This window comes from Pecten maximus, chromosome 2 (assembly GCF_902652985.1).
Source record: "Pecten maximus chromosome 2, xPecMax1.1, whole genome shotgun sequence".
NCBI classification, from domain to species: Eukaryota; Metazoa; Mollusca; class Bivalvia; order Pectinida; family Pectinidae; genus Pecten; species Pecten maximus.
In genome coordinates, this window is record NC_047016.1 from 12,436,333 (window position 1) to 12,457,080 (window position 20,748).

Consider the following 20,748-nt stretch of genomic DNA (forward strand, 5'->3'; position numbering starts at 1 on the left):
ACTACATGGGCCAAACAAATGCCTGAGACCACGTCCCCATCTTTGCCAGGATCCCCACCATTCTCACATGCAAATACGCTCCACTTCACATAAAGATAAGGACGAAATATAGCAAATATGACATACCAAGATGAAAAAAGAAGTACTAAGTAATATCAAGTCTCGTTTTAACAATCTTGACAGCCACCAAGTGGAACCCAGATGAATACATCAATGCCTTGATAGCAGCCCTACATGAGGTGATAGGAAAAGCAATACAAAAATACTAAACGTCAGCTGCTTTTAAGACGGTCAGCAAAGTCATATGGAAATAGGGTCAGCACTGAAGAATGTGAAACTGAAAGAAAAATTAATAAGGAGCTGTAGGGATTCAAAAAGGAACTGAAAACTACACTCACCAAAAAAAGGAGAACACACCAAGACAATATCTAAGGAAGAAGTGAAATCAGCTTTTAAAAACACTGCAACTCCGGAAAAGCTGCAGATGTCGAAAGCATAACAGCAGAGTACGTCAAACACGCTTCCTGCGATACCAAAGAACCAACACCTCGCATACTAAACACCCTGATCAGAAAAGCAAACATGCCATGAAAGAGGGTAGCATAATACCCCCCCCCCCCCCAACCCACACACACACACACACACGCTCACACACACACACACACACACACACAAAAGGAGTCCAAGACAAGACCACGTTTGTACGTCTGCACGTTTGTTTGCTACATAGTATTTTACCAATGTAATGCTCAAGATTCCATTAACGACACTGCAATGCCTCTGATGTCAGCAACCACGAACCTTGGTGAAGCTGTTTATCCTTAATTATTGTGAATTCCAATCTACCTCTCCCTGGATACCAATTATTGTCCCGTTTGCACCCATAACAGTAGTGTATGTAGGGTTTGGATATTCGTTCCAATCTGTGCTAAGTCCCACTTTCCTCTTCGGGATGCAGAAACACATACCCACACCTTTATCAGATTAAGGTCTACATGGTGAAGGTATTCGTTTACTTAAAGAAGCTGTCGTTTTTCTATGCTATCCATTACAAATCCTATTTAATCATTCCCCCACCGCATGCATTACGCCGTCATCTTGGGAAAGTGATGATGTCACATTAGAATTAAAAAGAAGAACCATCTATTTTAAGTAACTATCATCCTATATCTCAACTATCAATTGTTGGGAAAATGATGGATACATAAATTATATGTCTAAAACTGTCTAATTAACATATCTTTATGTACACCCCCTGTCAACTCATATCTTTTTCAAACGACATTTTCTCTGCTCTTGATAAAGGTAAAGAAATCAGAATGTTTTTCTGTGATATCAGCAAAGCTTTTGGCCGAGTTCGGTTTCGAGGCCTATCACAGGAAATATTTTATTACTGCTAAAGTGTCGTTATAAATGGTTAACAATCCTATTTGTATCACAGCAAGAGTTTCCCAGGGATCAATCCTAAGTCCATCACTATTTTTGATTCTTCATGAATGACAATGTTCAAGACATAGTTGCACTATAAACTATTTGCCGACGATACGTTTGTATATGTCGAAGTGGAGACTGCGGATCTGGCCGCCAACCCTCTAAATGATAATCTAACAAAAAATCACGAGTGGTCTAAAACATGGCTTGTTGATTTTAACCCTAACAAAACTGTAACAACGACCGTAAGCAAGAAATTTGACAAACCGATTCACCCCTCTCTTTATATGAACAACATTACATTAACAGAAGTCACATGCAAAAACTACGAAAGCTTATTCGTGCCATTTTTAGAGGAAAAAAAAATAAGTCGTACGAACGAGATAATTAGTCGTATGAACGAGTTGAAAAGTCGTACGAACGAGATAATAAGGCGTATGAACGAGATAATACGAACGAGAGGGGCCGCGGTGGCCGAGTGGCTAAGGTGTCCCGACACTTTATCACTAGCCCTCCACCTCTGGGTTGCGAGTTCGAAACCTACTTGGACAGTTGCCAGGTACTGACCGTTGGCTGGTGATTTTTCTCCGGGTACTCCGGCTTTCCTCCACCTCCAAAACCTGGCACGTCCTTAAATGACCCTGGCTGTTACATGTAATAGGACGTTAAACAAAACAAACCAATCCATACGAACGAGATAAGTCGTACGAACGAGTTAAAAAGTCGTATGAACGAGAAAATAAAGTCGTACGAACGAAAAAACAGTGAACTGTCGAACTCATAAAGATTCCTTCCTATCCTCTTCAGTTTATTTATGGAACACACTACCCGATGAGATATATAGAGGTTACACAAGGAGTGGTTGTTGGATATGGAATTTATTTCACACGACTAAGTTTTTTTTTAAAAGTTACAAAAGACACCAGCTTTAACGTGTGGTATAAACAGATTGTTAATCAACAGCTGTAATGATTAACTGATTGTCTGAGAGTTGAATAACACAGGGTATTGTGGTAGAAAATACAATCCGTCATGACATAACATTCTGTCTTCATTTTAAAGATAAAATCTTGATTTAATAATTGTGTGAATTATAGATCGACAAGACTTGCTTCCACCGAACTATTTACTTGTAAAGCATTTACACATATATTTGTAGCGTTCCACTCGGGTATACACGAGACGCTATTAATAAAAGTTCGAGATGGAAGCTGACTACGGCAGGGACAACTATGACACCAGACTAAAGTTCACATAATTTTATTTACACATCTATGAAGTTCAACATATCATACATTAGGTTCACATAAATCCCATTCAGACGTACACATGTACACACTTCGCATCGAATATACACTGTTTCACATAATATCCACGGGTGATAACTTCCAGTAGTATTATGTATTCCATAGTGAGACTAACACACTTAGTAAATCCCATAAAAGTGTAAGATAAATCCAAGTATCAATATCTTATCACAAGTTGCGTGGAGTTTTTCCCAAAGTAAAACTTTATCTCCTTGTTTTCGTCACTTTCACCCCTTATATACCATTTTCATACTGCATTTTCATTGGCTAACATCTGCTCCTCCGACCTATATTTGGCTCCTCTGTCGCTCCTCACTCACGCTGATTGGTTAAGACCTGCTCCTCTCGCTCCTCCGACCTACTTACAGCTCGCTCCTCACTCTCTCTGATTGGTTAAACACTAGTTATAAATAGGACCTGTTACTAAATTTACACGGGCCTTATGCAACCTGTCAATCGGGTTGGGCCCTAATACACAGCTCCACGATGCTATAGAACGTAAACAACTCCTTATAAGGAAAACTAGCTCCCTGCTGCCCCGTATATACACACAAACATATATAGACCCTACACACACCCTATGTAATACATATACATAGCCCACTACTATATTACCCTAAACAATAATACAATTAAACTACATTTCTAATTTAATAAACATAAGCGTGAAATATATTTCCACGCTACATATTTGATAATTTAATACAACATTACACTGTTGTCTTTGACAATAACTGAATAATCACATGTCAAATTGTCGATTTTCGCTCGTCTTTCTTTCCTTCTTTCTATATTTGCATTTAAATTATATGTACGCCTTCAGCATGTGTATTATCATGCAAGTTTGGTGCAGTAGGATAACGTAACGCAAAACGAAAGTACTAGGTTACGTTGTCTATTGATTATTTGGGAAAGCCCAGGTGTTGTAGGCGTGTAATGATTACAAACGACCAAAGCCTGATTTATACTGGAATTGATCCTCGAAGACAGTGTTGGTGTTTTTTCTGGTAAGTTATATAGGCATACATGTACATTATTATAGGCATACATGCACATATGTCAAACAACCATTAAGACCATTGTTTTAATCCAGTGAGTATTCAGCAGTTACATGTACATGTAATAAAAACATCAAATATCTGGTAAATTCGAAGTCATATGAAATGCATAATTAGACTAATACATCTAATATACAGGACAGAGACCAGAGATTTGAGATAATAAGATACATTGTTAGTACTTGAATTTATTAGCCGTCACTAAAACATATCAGAACCGAGTGTTTTATCTACAAGTCCGGGTAACGTGTGGTAGGTGAATTGAACTTTAAAAAAAAGTTTTAACGCTCCCAGACCGTAATTATGGTGTCAATTCAATGCAATCTATCTTCAAATGCAACATAGCATTTAGGATTCCAACATACTATTATTTAGCGAAACAAAAAAAAAAAAAAAATAATAATAATAATATGCTAATTACACTCTGACGTTTGTTGGCTGTAGATAGACATCTGGCTAACTTGCGAGTTTCGTCAATATTATTGACACTGTTATTGTCAAGACGTAAATGCCAAGACAAGAGGATATATTAATCCAGGGAGTAATGAATAATATATCTGATGTCATATATACATTTAACATGTATCTTAGATATCAAATAGAAGATTGAATGTTTGATTTTCTTCATACTCTATATCATGGATTTATATTGATATCTATACGTCCCTGCATGGATATATTTATTACATTTTTATATTGATATCTTACAACATATTATACTTTATTCATATACATTGTAAAAGAGGTGGGGCCGCGGTGAAAGGCCTTGGTCACATATATAATAATTAAATAGTCCGAACGCCGACAGAACACTGACTTTACAGTCGGTGAGACGAAAACTAGCAAATGGAGTCATGTACAGTAGGCATTTACCATTAAGTTCCGGAACTATTGCTGGGTCCTTTTTCCATTTCCGCAATTTCTGCAAACATACACGAGATCGTGATTATGCATGTCTTGTCACTCGGAACTTCTCGAATGTAACTACGGAACATCCAATGATGCATCAACACAACCGAGGAGTTCCGATTGATGTCTTGTAGTTTTGTCATCGACAGAAATACCGTAGGCTCTGCATTTGGAAGACCAGAAGTGATTTTCTAGTATTTTCTTTTCCTGTACTGCACAACAGCTATGTAATATGCATTTCGTATGGACTCTATAATGTATATGTTAGTCTCAGTATACCAACGTTGTATATGTGTGTGAGCTGATAATGGTATTTGAAGGACATCGTCAACGATAAGGTAAGGTAAAATGAAAGTACATGTAACAATACAGTGTGTACTCATATTTTCTTCATTATTATACACGTAATTAACATGAAAGATAAGCGCAGTGTCCGTGGGTCTGTATTCAAACATTCACAACAGTATAAAACTACAATGATGTAAACTAAGCACAATTTCCCATATAAACCCCTATCTGTAAACCCACAAACCCTCAATTATAATATAAATAGATGTACATGTACATGTTGGTCGAAGTGGAAAAAAAACCCAACAGGAATTTAATATAATTCAAACACCCAAAGACAAATTTCAGGTTTCTTGCAAAGGTCAAATTATTATTTCTCATTCAGCTGTAAAATATCTTGAGGTGATGATTGACCAATTTCTATCTGGTGAAACAAATTGTCTAAAATGTCAGATTGATTAAAATCAGTCATTTGCATGGTAACTTGCCTCAGTCAGTTAGTATCTTGTTATCAGTGAATATTGTGATATAAGGAATCTTGTTGTCAGTGGATATTGTGACATAAGTAACAACATAATCAACACTCTGGATATGGTAACAACATACATGTAAGTAACAATGTAATTAACACTCAGGATACGGTAACAACTGTCAACCTCCACTCAGTTGTTAAACACTACATTCATTATACAGGGAAGTGAGTAGTGTGTCTCCACTCGGGATCAAACCCACAAATTAACCCTTGGATTACTGATTCGCTGTTCTGACTACCAACTGAGTTAAAGGGAAATTCCCCTAGCATGAAGACGACGGTATTACTATGTTCAGTGTATTTTTCCCTAGGCCTCCTTTTCAAATATGTTGACTCTCGAACATGTATAAACCCAGGTTCTATCTCCACCGAAGTCTCGCCTATAAATTACACTTAAAGACCAGAGTGGCCAACAGGCAACAGCACCAAGCGAATAGTGTTATCAGCCTTTTAAAAGTCTGATATGGACTGACTATCATGTTTTTAAAAGGTCGATAAAACATTGAAACCTTCAGATAATTTGTGTATGTGTCATCTGAACATCAGTACATTTTCAAACGATTGTGCTTAGTGGGCCATAAGATTAATTAAATTTTACATATGTTTGATGAAGGTTACAATCGTCATCTATGCAAACACACTTTTGAAGAAAATGCTAGATATTTTTGTAGATTCAACATTGTTGGAAGATAATGATGAACAATCCCATTCTTCTGCTTGTCTTTCATAAATTTCTCAAAACATTTGGGATTGTCTTTTACAAAATGTTTCATAAATTTCTCAAAACATTTGGGATTGTCTTTTACAAAATGTTTCACATTGTGATTAAGTCCTCATACTTAGATGTTCAGAATGATTTCTTGCCCTATTGATTGTATGGTTTATATGATAACTTTTTCTTTCTTTCAGAATTTGTTATAATGGCTGCAAGCACTGTACCATTAGACACCCATAATGCTACTCTCCTCAATGAACTTGAGATCGGGGATATGGTGGAATTTCCAAGAGGCTTGTATTCACACTGGGGTGTATATATAGGTAGATAATAGTTTGTGGAATTTCACTAAAATACAGACATGACAATGGTGGACAAGAAAGAAATATACACAGTTATATTATTGGGGAAAACCTCTATAGTTAAAATATGAAGTGGTGTGCTATCAGGTTGTTCCAAAAATCATTGAATGGGATTTTGATTCTGTTGAACAAGCTGAATAAAATGTAAATTATCTTATCGTTATCAAAATCATATACATGTTTATTAAATCCTTAATAGCCGTATGCTATACCATTATATTATGATAACTTGTGTTTTATATTTTCATGTGTGTATGGGAACCAAATAAGCTACTGATCGATTTCCTTGAGAATTGTATAGAAAAATTGATTGAATATCATGAAGCTACAAAAGATATAATATTCAAAATTAATTAAGTTGTGTTTTTGCTTTTATATTTAATTCAAATTGTTAAGTAAACTGGGAGTTAAGCTCCAGTTTACCTTATTATGATAAGATAGTTATACCATCATTTTGTAAGTTGTAGGCCTAAGAATGAATAACTTATGAAGTGCTTTTGTTTACTCTGTTGAAATACTATGAATTACTAAAAAGAAATATTGTTCACAATTGTGTTTATATTTTTTTGATAAGGTGAAGGAAAGATAGTGCACCTTTCAGGAGGGGACAATGACGGCATCAATGCTTTTAACTCCGGAAGTGTTTTTACGATCTGTGGGAAGAGTTTCAACAAAGCATTTGTGAGGGTTGATGACTTTTGTAGAGTTGTCCTTGGCTGTAAGGCAAAGAAAAACAATGGAAAGGACAGGAAGTGCACGTGAGTACATATCATAACATGTGTTCGCAGAATAGCTAAATCTCTTGTCAAATAGCAACACATGCTTACATGTGGTATAATTCATAATTAGTAAGTTTGGCAGAAAAATCTCAATATTTTCACAAATGCATCACTGATTGGATTTTGACAATTGAAGATTGTTATTTCTCAGAAAGTACAACTGGGTTTTTTCTCATATTTCATATGCAGGTTTCCCTTGGTCCCTAGTTGTGAAAATAACAGTTTTGGATTGATCAGAGAACAACATGGCCAATAGACAGCCATCTTGGATTTTGACAATTGAAGTTAGTTACCGCTAGATGTCCAAAAGTACAAAATGGAGTTTTCTTAAATTTCGTATGTGGCTTTCCCTTGGTTCCTAGTTGTGCATATTGCATTTCAGGACCTATCAGAGATCAACATATGGCTAACAGCATTATTGTGTTTGACAATTGAAGCTTGTTACTGCTAGTTCTCAGATTTAATTACTAAAAGGCTATTACCAGATCTTTCTCAAATTCTAATATAGAGGTGTCCCTTGGTCTCCAGTTGTGCATGCAAGTCTGATTGAAGATCAGTCTTTCATTTGACTGATATGGGTCATTCAATGGTGGATGCCAAGATTCTTCTGGGATCTCTTTTATTTTTAGCCCACCTGGACCAAAGGTCCAGTGAGCTTATGCCATGACGATCGAGCATCTGATGTCTGTCTGTCGTCCGTCAACATTTGTTGTAAATTGCTATTAATAAAAAAATTCTGAATTGATTTTAACCAAATTTGGTTGACAGAAAGATCCTTGGGGAATTCGAAGGGGAACAGATTTTGCATTAATGACGATTCTGACCTCCAAGGGCCAGAGGGGCAGGGCCCAATAGAGAAATAGTGGTAATTTCTTTAAGTCGCTACTAGTCATAAAGTTAGGAATGGATTTTAACCCTATTCAGCCAGAAGCATCCTTAGGGAAAGGAGAACAGATTTTGTTTAAACAGTGACTCTTACCCTCAAGGAGCCAGAGTTTCCCCCCCAGCCCTAGGGAATTAGTTTCTTGGTTATAGTTTTGAAACCATTGAGATCCCCACCCTATAATCAGAGATAAACACAATCCTGATGTAAAAATAGGCACAGGGTCTTTCCCTACCCCAAGTTCCTTTTAAACACAACCATGTCGTTAAAACAATACCTCAGGGTTCTTTTCTTACCCCTAGAGAGTCTGCACTTTGTTTTTGGGTTATATCTTTAAAGCAGTTTAGATCCCCATGCCATAACCGTATATAGCATTATTTTACATCAACAAATAAATCTATTATCAAATTGAACATGAACATTATTTTGATGTTTTGGTAAAATCCAACCTGAGGTGAGCAATATATGACCTTTGGGCCTCTTGTTACCATCTTATCATACTATTTTCGAACTTGGTGTCAATATGATCATGATAGAGATGAAACATTCTAAACAGTCTCGATCCAGTGTTTTACTATCTCGGACACTATTTATGTCAGTGCTAGTACACTTCACATTCGTCATTAATCTGATAAAAATGACAGTGTAGTCATCGAAACGTCTTAAATATCATATTGTTTGTGTTGTATAACATACTCAGGGGTTGAAAGCATCTGAATATGCTGGTAACCAATGATTGTAAGCATCTATAGGGGTTGGGTTGGTTCGAGGGGTAGTAAACATCTGCAGAGGTTGATAACCCAGGGGTAGTAAACATCTGTAGAGGTTGGTAACCTAGGGGTAGTAAACATCTGCAGAGGTTTGTAACCCAGGGGTAGTAAACATCTGCAGAGGTTTGTAACCCAGGGGTAGTAAACATCTGCAGAGGTTGGTAACCCAGGGGTAGTAAACATCTGCAGAGGTTTGTAACCCAGGGGTAGTAAACATCTGCAGAGGTTGATAACCCAGGGGTAGTAAACATCTGCAGAGGTTTGTAACCCAGGGGTAGTAAACATCTGCAGAGGTTTGTAACCCAGGGGTAGTAAACATCTGCAGAGGTTGGTAACCCAGGGGTAGTAAACATCTGTAAAGGTTTGTAACCCAGGGGTAGTAAACATCTGTAGAGGTTGGTAACCAAGGGGTTGTATGCGGCTGTAGAGGTTGGTAACCAAGGGGTTGTAATCATCTGTAGAGGTTGGTAACCCAGGGGTTGTAATCGTCTGTAGAGGTTTGGAACACAAGTTGTAAGTGTCAGTAGATTTTAGTAAACCAGGGGTTGTAAGCGTCCATCTGAAGATGTTGGTTGCTATACCCGTGAGTTGTATAAGTGTCAGAAGACTTTTGTAAACCATGGGTTGTAAGCATCAGTTTGTAATAGTACTTGTAATATTACATTATTTTAATTTTCAGGCCCCGCCAAGCACATGAGATATTGCAGATTGCTCTGGACATGGTTGGAGAGATAGGCTATAATGTTCTGTGGAATAACTGTGAACATTTCGCAGCCTTCATTAGATACGGACGAAAGTGGTCTGAGCAGGTAAATAATAAAATGCATCGGTTTCATTTTACAACACAAATAACTAATGACTTTAGTGCCTGCTTACAACACAGGTATGTAATCACAGAGTTTAGTACCTGATTATGAGATAGGTACATAAATGATTAGTAATTAAGTACAATCTTACAACATTTCCCTTCATTGCTACACATGCTACATCATATGTATATTCTATATTGCAGGCTGATACTGCTCTAGTGTGGACTGTGGCAGCTGGTGCTGTAGCAGTCGGTGGACTTTTGTTGCAGAGTGTTTTCAGTGGTTCAGAGGAAAAGAAAGAAGCAAATAAATAGTGTATATAGCAACATTGATGTACAAATTAACGAAAACATTGTCAGAGATTTCGAGATAGATTCTGTACCAACTAGGAAATCTGTTAAAATTTAAAAGTACATGTACATGTATATCAAATGGAGGATATTTGATTTTACATTCTCATATTTGACATGACTAGCATTGTTTGATATAATTGAGGATATTTAAATTTACATTCTCATATCTGACATGATTGGCATTGTTTGATATAATTGAGGATTTTAAATTTACATTCTCATATCTGACATGACTGGCATTGTTTGATATAATTGAGGATATTTAAATTTACATTCTCATATCTGACATGACTGGCATTGTTTGATATAATTGAGGATATTTAAATTTACATTCTCATATCTGACATGATTGGCATTGTTCGGTATTATTGACAGAATCATCCCAGGCTGATCCATATTTATTAAGTTTTGTAAAGTATTAAGCTTTGATTTTAAAATGGTCATTCGAATTTGAATAATTTACTCTTTTAATATTCTCACAGTTGACAAACTGTTAGATATGCAAATGGTCAGGGATAGTGACACATTGGGTAAATTAGCTTTATTTGAGAAAGTGAGAAAGTTCCCCTATCAGTAATGATAATTACAGAAATGGATGAAGCCTACCTTTTACAGTTTTGGAAACTATTTAGGATGAGTCGTGTTCTTTTTTGATTGATTTTTCTCCATATTTTCATATTAATGAAGAAATGGTAACAAAAATGTCCTGAAACATTGTTGGTGAAATTTCTACAGGATGAATTGGAAAATTACTCAAAAAATGTTTGTTAATTGAGTTACTGGTTAATTCAATATGGAAATCATACAATATACAAAAATCAGTTTATGATTTTGAAATGTTATATTAAAACATTTACAACACATATATATTAATTAACATGAGAGCACAATATGCTTTACAATATCTAACCAAATACTGTAACATTTCCAAAACACTAGAATTCCACGGAAGTGGATGTATTGCTTGCACTAACTTAATTGAAAAGGTGTAATTTTGAAAATTTCATGGTCACCATACAAAAACCATCATACAATGTACATTATGAATATGATACATACCAAGTCTCAATTTGATCGTGGCAAGTGGTAACAAAAAAGGCTGAAAAACTACTAATTGTGATAATTACACAAGTGTACCTGTAACCCAAGGACCATAACTCCAGCTAAAACAAAATCGAATATTGACATGCATTTTAGGCTCAAGCACAAACTGCAATTCATTATGACATTATGTGCAAAATGCCAAATCTCTTCTTAATTATGTGAATTTTCGATGTACAACAGGTCATAACACCAGCAAAATAATGGAATTTTGACAACAGAATAAAACTTGAGCTGTATTCTTATATGATAAAACCACATACTTGTATGAAGTAACAAATTGATGTTGCAAGCAGTAGCAAAAAAAGTCTGGAAATCAGGGAAATGTGAGAATTTGGTATACGCAAAGGTCCATAACCCCAGCAAAAAATGCATTATCGACGCAGGATTCCATCTCAAACTGCAATTCTTTATGACAAAGCCACATACTTAGCTACAAATTGATCTAGTTAGTGGTATGGAACAAATTCGGGTAAATAATTAATTATGTGACATGTAAAGTAACTCTAGCAAAAACTAGAATTTTGACACAGGGTTCAAACTTGATCTGAAGTCTTACATGATAAAGCCCCATACCAAGTAATGAATTATGTAGCAAGTGGAGCAAAAAAAATGTCCAGAAAATTAGAGTGTGCCTGATGTCCTCTAAACTGATGATGACAAAGTCACCCAGAAGTGTCCGCCATGCTTTGCAGGCAACATAACAAACGGAATTTTGTATATTGCATAATTTCCAATTCTCAACTGAAAATATGTGAAAAAATATATTTCAATCGGAAGTAACACAATAAGATTTAAAAACCAAACAATCTCATTTGTGAAATCAAGTTCTTATTCATCAATAAGGAATTAATGACAATTTTGCATTGTGACAACCGGCCATATCAGCTAAAATTATTTGAAGGTTGCAGTAACATGCCAATATAAAATCATCAATTGGTTTGAAGTGTAGACTTGTTTCTATTTGTATTTATTGATATACATGTATATTTATTTGGTGATGTACAAGTATATTTATTTGGTGATGTACAAGTGTATTTATTTGGTGATGTACAAGTATATTTATTTGGTGATGTACAAGTGTATTTATTTGGTGATGTACAAGTATATTTATTTGGTGATGTACAAGTGTATTTATTTAGTGATATTAATTTGTTTGTTAATGTCAGATTTTTATTTGTTGATAATAATGATTTGTTTACTGTTATACACTGTAAATCATTGGCTTCCATCAGTTTAATATACCTGTTTATTGACATTAAGAAATCTTTTATCAATAAATGAATTAAAATTATATTAATAAGTATTAAAAAAAGAATATGCAAAAAAATCTTTAAATTAACTGAATATTTATATATGTATTCAACTGGCTGACATTCTGAAATATGACATTATTAAATCTTCGGTTATATTTACAGAATATCTAACACATAGTCAGCTTCTGTTAAATTCTCATCAAAATGAACAGTTATCAAATTAATTGGCAGAGGACTTTACCAAAGGGGATTAATTCTGTATTTATTCTATATTATGTAGATGTAAACTGTATTTCAAGTGTGTTTTTTTTTTTAATCAGTAGCGGCTTTATGATATCTAGAACATTTGCTGTTTTTGTCATTTTTTTAAAGTTACAGTGGAATGTTTAAGAATCTGTCAGTATGCACGTATAAAAGATGTGGGGATATTGGATTTTTCTAAAGACAAATATAGGGATGTAGAAATTATGCTCAGAACCTCGACAGAGTCTCATTTCTAACAAAATATTCTTGTAAAATTTCTTAACAAATCATCAACTGTAATATGGACTGTGATATGCCTCTGATGTTATTTGAACTTAGGTTAACATCAATTTTACTGGCAATGTCGATCGGAGACATCATTTATAATGCCTATATATATATTAATGGCTATATATATATCTATATACATATCATGTTATGAAGATTTCGCCTTTTTTAGTTACTTATTAACATACATGTGTAATTTCAAAATCTTATTTTGTCATAATACATTCATGTGAGAACACATTTTTGTTACATTATTTAGGAGATATGTATTTGTATGTTTTACTGTGATAATCACTTGTTCCAAATACGTAACTTGCTTGATTGGTACACGATTGGAGTGTTAATAAACGTTGGTGTGACGTGTTTGTTTTTTATAGTATTTATTATGATAAAACACGTTTAAAACAGCGTCTTAAAACCTCTAATGTTTTCGTAACATATAGATTATGACAAAATTACAAAAATATGTCGGATGATAGAGGATATACCATAATGCTGATATAATGTGAGAATCAATACCATAAACATTGTTCTTAATAATTGCAGTTAAAATCGGGAAACTATCCACTGATTACGGTGAATCTCTAATGCGGTGCTCAACTCTATACAGTACACAGAGCCGCGAAAAATATGTCATGCAGGCATGCGCAAACTGGTTTACTTTAAAGAATGGCGGACTGGCGACCAAATCCACGTATCCGGCTCCAGTTGTTCAAAAAGTGGTTAGCTTAATCACTTGAAAATCTCATTTCTCCTTTACTTCAAAACCTGTATCTGTGCATTCTTCAAAATATACAGGTGGGAAGAGACCTATGCGTGCTATCGTTTCCTAAAATTTTGTCAAGTTAGTTTTACCAGAAAGGATTTTAAAATTGATGTTAGACTGTGATTAGCCTCTATCACTTTTGAACAACTGGACCCAGAAGCGTAAAGTCGACCAGACATGCTGGTTGATGCTGCAAGGGCAAATAAAAGGATTGGCAAAATGATCACTTACTGGGTCATCGTGGATCCGTTAGACAAAATGAAAGATTGGCTAAACGTGGAAAGTCACCATGAATTGATAAACACATTCTTTTCTATTTATCACCCGGGACGTGACTCGGCGCACGCTGGGTTTATTCACGTTCTATCTTTAGCCCACCATCATCAGATGGTGGGCTATTCAAATCGCCCTGCGTCCGTGGTCCGTGGTCCGTCCGTCCCTCCCTCCGTCCGTCCGTCCGTCCGTCCGTAAACAATTCTTGTTATCGCTATTTCTCAGAAAGTACAGAAGGGATATTTCTCAAATTTCATATATAGGTTTCCCTTGGTGCCTAGTTATGCATATTGCATTTTGAGACCTATTGGAAAACAACATGGCCGACAGGCAGCCATCTTGGATTTTGACAATTGAAGTTTGTTATCGCTATTTCTCAGAAAGTACTGAAGGGATCTTTCTCCAATTTCATACATAGGTTCCCCTTGGTGCCTTGTTATGCATATTGCATTTTGAGACCAATCGGAAAACAACATGGCCGACAGGCAGCCATCTTGGATTTTGACAATTGAAGATTGTTATCGCTATTTCTCAGAAGGTACTGAAGGGATCTTTCTCCAATTTCATATGTAGGTTCCCCTTGGTGCCTAGTTATGCATATTGCATTTTGAGACAAATCGAAAAACAACATGGCCGACAGGCAGCCATCTTGGATTTTGACAATTGAAGTTTGTTATCGCTATTTCTCAGAAAGTACTGAAGGGATCTTTCTCCAATTTCATACATAGGTTCCCCTTGGTGCCTAGTTATGCATATTGCATTTTGAGACCAATCGGAAAACAACATGGCCGACAGGCAGCCATCTTGGATTTTGACAATTGAAGTTTGTTATCGCTATTTCTCAAAAACTAATGAAGGGATCTTTCTGAAATTTCATATGTAGGCTCCCCTCGGTGCTTAGTTATGCATATTGCATTTTGAGACCAATCGAAAAACAACATGGCCGACAGGCAGCCATCTTGGATTTTGACAACTGAAGTTTGTTATCGCTATTTCTCAGAAAGTACTGAAGGGATCTTTCTCAAATTTCATATGTAGGTTGCCCTTGGTGCCTAGTTATGCATATTGCATTTTGACACCAATCGGAAAACAACATGGCCGACAGGCAGCCATCTTGGATGTTGACAATTGAAGTTTGTTATCGCTATTTGTCAGAAGGTACTGAAGGGATCTTTCTCAAATTTCATGGTCCCTGGTGTTGCATTTTGGGACCAATCCAAAAACAACATGGCCGACAGACAGCCATTATCGCTAAATCTTAAATTTTATATATAGGTTCCCCTTGTTTGAAAAGTACTAGAGGGCTGTTTCTGAATTTACACAGATTAGTAAGACTTAGAGGAAGGGAAAAGTAGAGAAAAGATCAATCTGACATGGAACCTATAAAGATCATTCAATGGTGGGCGCCAAGATCCCTCTGGGATCTCTTGTTTAATGTTTATTACATATTAGTTATGAACTGTTGATATAACTGAGCAGTTTTGAAGGAAATTAAATGAACCCACAGTTTAACTTGGTAACGTTTTATATCTTTAAACAAAAATAAAGAGAGGCTCCAGAAATTGAACAGCACTTTAAAGTTTTCAAACAAGATATCAATACCTTTTAATGCAACTTGAGAGTTTTTTTTTACGGTAGAGCCAAAATGAAATAAAAAACAACGACTGCTTCATACAGGTATTTACTCCTTCTAAGACTCGTCAGTGACGTTAGGGACAGCATACAGCTTTTACTCCTTCTAAGACTCGTGAGTGATGTCATAGATTCCATACATCCAGCATATACCACTACCGGTATATACATGTTAGGTATTTTTCCTTTAAATGTTTTATAGAGTGCCTATCTTCTTTATAAATTGTTTTTCAATGTACTGAATTTTCCAAATACCCATTAGGAAGTATTGGGATAGCATGTTGAGGGTACGGGATAGACTGTATATGTTTTACAAGGAATGTACAGAGGAGACCTTTCGTAACTACTGGATCCTTGACCCCATTACTTCCGATATTTAACAGGAAATGTCTTTTGCAGTACACTATTAAAATATGTGTCTATCTACATATTTCAAAAAAATTCAATTAAGTATTTTATTTATTCCTCTTTCTATCCTACAAACTACACGAGTTCCATCACTGAAATATGTAAATATCGTCTTGGTCGGTTATCATCCAAAGGTTTTGGAAGTCTCGTAAAACACATCAGATCTAGTCCAAAATTGTCAGCACCACAACGATGAAGGCATTTATACTGGTTGTATATAATAAATAATATTTTAATTATAACACTTGGATTGTAGTATTTGATAATTGAAATGTTTGTGTGTTATTCTCCATCGTATTTCGCCCACCGGTCTTTCCCGTGGCCAGCCACACTACATGGGTATTTGCACGGGCAGTTTTTTAAAAGAATTTTGTAGCTCTCTGGACTAGGTCACTTCTGTTTCACCTCACGTCCGGAGTCAGTTCAGAGCTAACACTTATCTTCTTAGCCCTGTCGTCATGTACAGCTTGTCCGAGGACATAGTCTTTAGGCTTGATACAGGTTAATTTCACAACCACATGGTCTGGGATGAGTTTAGCAGTTGTCTCCCTTCCATCGATATCCAATCATTGTTCTGAATGTTAATAATATCAACTGCCTTTGAATCAATTACAAGGCCATGGCGTATATACATTCAAGAATTTACTGTTCAAAAGGCCTTTCATCATCCTTGAGATCATACATCAAAATGTTATACTTCCTGCTTCTTCCCTTGTGATATTGTTTTTTCTTGTCTTCCCAGGAACTCATTCAGCTAGAGTACTAACGTCCACCTTCTGTTTATCGTTATCAACTTTATCCAACCTTATTCGTAACGGCTCCCCCCCCCCCCCCACATTTGCCTGACTTCCTCACTAACGTTTCTAATTTTTCTTCTACTTTTTTTTTAACATTATCGTTTCTGTCCATGTCGTATCTGAATTCGTCTACGTTTTTTTACGACATTAGTTATCTATAGCTTTTATCAGCTTTCTCAAATCTGACTGAATTTGAATTTCTAGTTCATCGGTCTGAGTTGCATTATCCGCCATATTGATTTCTACTTCTACTAACGTGGAGGAAGTAAAATATGAGTGTATGGGAGAGTACTCACGTTGCGTTTTGCTTCCCTTCAATCTTAGACCCCCTCTCTCTGAACATTCAGGTTAAGATAACACTTTGTTGAACTTTTAACAATAACATAAAAGTATTGTATAAACTAAGGCTATACCAAAAATATAGAGAAATTAAATTGATATCGAAAGGGAGGTAGCCCGTCCTAAAGTGATATCGAAAGGGAGATAGCCCGTCCTAAGTTAATATCGAAAGGGAGGTAGCCCGTCCTAAGTTAATGTCGAAAGGGAGGTAGCCCGTCCTAAGTTAATGTCGAAAGTGATATCGAAAGGGAGATAACCCGTCCTAAATTGATATAAAAAGGGAGGTAGCCCGTCCTAAGTTAATATCGAAAGGGAGGTAGCCCGTCCTAAGTTAATGTCGAAAGGGAGGTAGCCCGTCCTAAATTGATATAAAAAGGGAGGTAGCCCGTCCTAAGTTAATATCGAAAGGGAGGTAGCCCGTCCTAAGTTAATGTCGAAAGGGAGGTAGCCCGTCGTAAGTTAATGTCGAAAGGGAGATAGCCCGTCCTAAATTGATATAAAAAGGGAGGTAGCCCGTCCTAAGTTAATGTCGAAAGGGAGGTAGCCCGTCCTAAGTTAATATCGAAAGGGAGATAGCCATTCCTAAGTTAATATCGAAAGGGAGGTAGCCCGTCCTAAGTTAATGTCGAAAGGGAGTTAGCCCGTCCTAAATTGATATAAAAAGGGAGGTAGCCCGTCCTAAGTTAATGTCGAAAGGGAGGTAGCCCGTCCTAAAATGATATCGAAAGGGAGGTAGCCCGTCCTAAGTTAATGTCGAAAGGGAGGTAGCCCGTCCTAAAATGATATCGAAAGGGAGGTAGCCCGTCCTAAGTTAATGTCGAAAGGGAGGTAGCCCGTCCTAAATTAATGTCGAAAGGGAGGTAGCCCGTCCTAAAGTGATATCGAAAGGGAGATAACCCGTCCTATATTGATATCGAAAGGGAGGTAGCTCGTCCTAAGTTAATATCGAAAGGGAGGTAGCCCGTCCTAAGTTAATGTCGAAAGGGAGGTAGCCCGTCCTAAAATGATATCGAAAGGGAGGTAGCCATTCCTAAGTTAATGTCGAAAGGGAGGTAGCCCGTCCTAAAATTATATCGAAAGGGAGGTAGCCCGTCCTAAGTTAATGTCGAAAGGGAGGTAGCCCGTCCTAAAATTATATCAAAAAGAAGGTATACTGTCCTAAATTGATATCAAAAAGGTTTACAGTCCTAAATTGATATAAAAAAGAAGGTAGCCAGTCCTAAATTGATGTCAAAAGGGAGGTATCCCGTCCTAAAGTGATACAAATGATTCTGAGAATGCTTTTACAGCAAAGAGTATATTATGTTTCGGTTGCTTCATCCGACCCAACTGTTTAACTTTAACACTGTAACCCCGATTTCTCTATGTCTTAAATTGTAACGTGTCGATATATTGTAATACGGAGCCGCGGATCCCCTTGGCAACTTTAGGGGGAGATATTTCAATCGTAATATTCTTTTTGCTAATGATTCAGTCAGTTGTGTCTTGGAACATTAAGGGCTAAATTTTAGAAGTGACAGTAAGTGGAACCTCCATACAAACAATACTTGTGACAGAGCATATAAAAGGATGAACAAAAAAGATTACTAAAACACAAAGTTGATAGGCAAAAAGTTTCTTGATTATTTATAAGTCTACTTAATACCAATTTTGGAATATGGGTAATCTGGGATATTTGTACAAACCACAATAAAAATTGCTTAGAATCAATTCAATTAGAACCCCTAAGAATAATTACAGGATTAAGAAGGGGGACATCCCATGATAAATTATAAACTGAATCTGGAATTGAAACTTTGAATATAGACGATAGAACAATAACCTTATATTAACGTACGAAATGTTTTACAGTGAAACGTCAAAATTCTTTGCTGATATTGGTGACCAACACATAAACAACAATACACACATTAGATATCTATTCAGAAATTGTTGACCTTTCCATCCCCCACTTTGTACTCCAACTGCTTTCCCCCATCAACACTCAATGAATACTACCAACTAGATAGTGGAGCATTAAATGCTAATACACACACCAGATGACCATAACCACATTAACATACCATAGCTCTTCTAAAAGGTCGTGATTTATGTAGCACTAATGTCAATATAAACATATTAAAATCTGTAACGCAGTACATTCATGAAACTGGAAGATGTGGTATGTAACAATCCCCCCCCCCCCCCCCCCCCCAACACACACATAAAAAAAATTATAGCACCTATCTAAATTGAAATATGAAACTCATTTATGTAGCGTATATTGTACCCCTCTAGCACTGTAACAAATAATATAGATATCAATGGATTAAAATTTACATAGTGTTATTCCATATTCTAGCAATACAAAGGAGCAAATTTTCTTAAATATTAAAAGTGAAACGATGGCTTTTAAATTACTTTTTATTACTGCAGTATTTTTATTGCCAACCTATTGAAAAAACGTAATCGTAAAGTTGTAATCTGAAATTACAAAAAAATGTGTGGCCCAAATAACCTTACTTGAAACATAGACAAGATAAAGCCCAATAGAATAAATAAAGATAATGTATAAATACAGCCAGGTGACTAAAACAGAAATGATCCCAAAAGACTAAATTAGAGGTATATTTTTAAAACAGCCACATTGGATAAACAGAATTAATTAAAATAATAAATAACCAGCCCGAAGGGAAAACCATTTAAACTGATTATAATTTAAAAAAAAAATACATAAAAAACCAGTATCGTGGCAAAAAGAGAGATGTTGATATAAAACATCAATAGCAAGTCTAATGGACAATGGACAAAAATGAAATTTAAAAAATAAAGACGTTACACACAAACCAGTAGGGGACAATAGGGAAAATAATAATTGACTAGCCTAATTGCAAGACAATGAAAAGAAACCTGTACATTTGTTTGTTTTGGGACGGTTTGATAAACGATGATGTATTCTAATAGTTAATCACAGTGTTTGTTGCAGAAAAGCCCCGTGAAATTGACTGGCTGGTGATAAATTGATTGTTGCATGCGGTAAGATGGATTGGTAGGACGTCGACGTTCTTGACGTTTTGAGGCCTTTCACCAATCACGGTAGGGTCGCTATATTAAGGACGAATAATTGCCGTGACGTATATACCTGATGTACATCAGAGACAAGGACCATAGGAATGTCACACAAGTATCAAATGTACTAATGCTGCCCAAACTGACCTAGATATTGCTGTGTGACATACAACAAATAAACCATCACTATCTAACTTTATACTAGATGCTAAAATATGCGTATTCATTGTAGAAGCAAAAATAATTTAGATAAAATATTCCTGAAACTGTATGCAGCAGTTATAGATAAAGTCGTTGGTCAAGTTGACTAGGCTTCAGGCATGTTTCCGCCCGTTGTCTCAGCTCCTACGTCATGGTAATAAACGGACATTGACATATTCGGACACTGTCAGGTCATAAAA

The 20,748-nt window shown here is 36.1% G+C and overlaps 1 protein-coding gene across 2 annotated transcripts; it reads left to right on the forward strand.

Moving 5' to 3' along the window:
* Positions 1–3,629: 3,629 nt before the first annotated feature.
* Positions 3,630–13,447, forward strand: LOC117317880 (phospholipase A and acyltransferase 2-like). Of its 2 annotated transcripts, none has more exons than XM_033872859.1 (5): positions 3,630–3,745; positions 6,435–6,563; positions 7,177–7,360; positions 9,714–9,843; positions 10,047–13,447. In XM_033872859.1, the coding sequence occupies exons 2-5, from the start codon at positions 6,446–6,448 to the stop codon at positions 10,155–10,157; spliced, it is 543 nt and encodes a 180-aa protein (XP_033728750.1). In that variant the 5' UTR covers positions 3,630–3,745; positions 6,435–6,445; the 3' UTR covers positions 10,158–13,447. The 2 variants fall into 2 exon arrangements, with proteins under 2 accessions (XP_033728750.1, XP_033728743.1); XM_033872852.1 differs by lacking the exon at positions 3,630–3,745 and adding an exon at positions 4,805–5,043.
* The last annotated feature ends 7,301 nt before the right edge of the window (positions 13,448–20,748 follow it).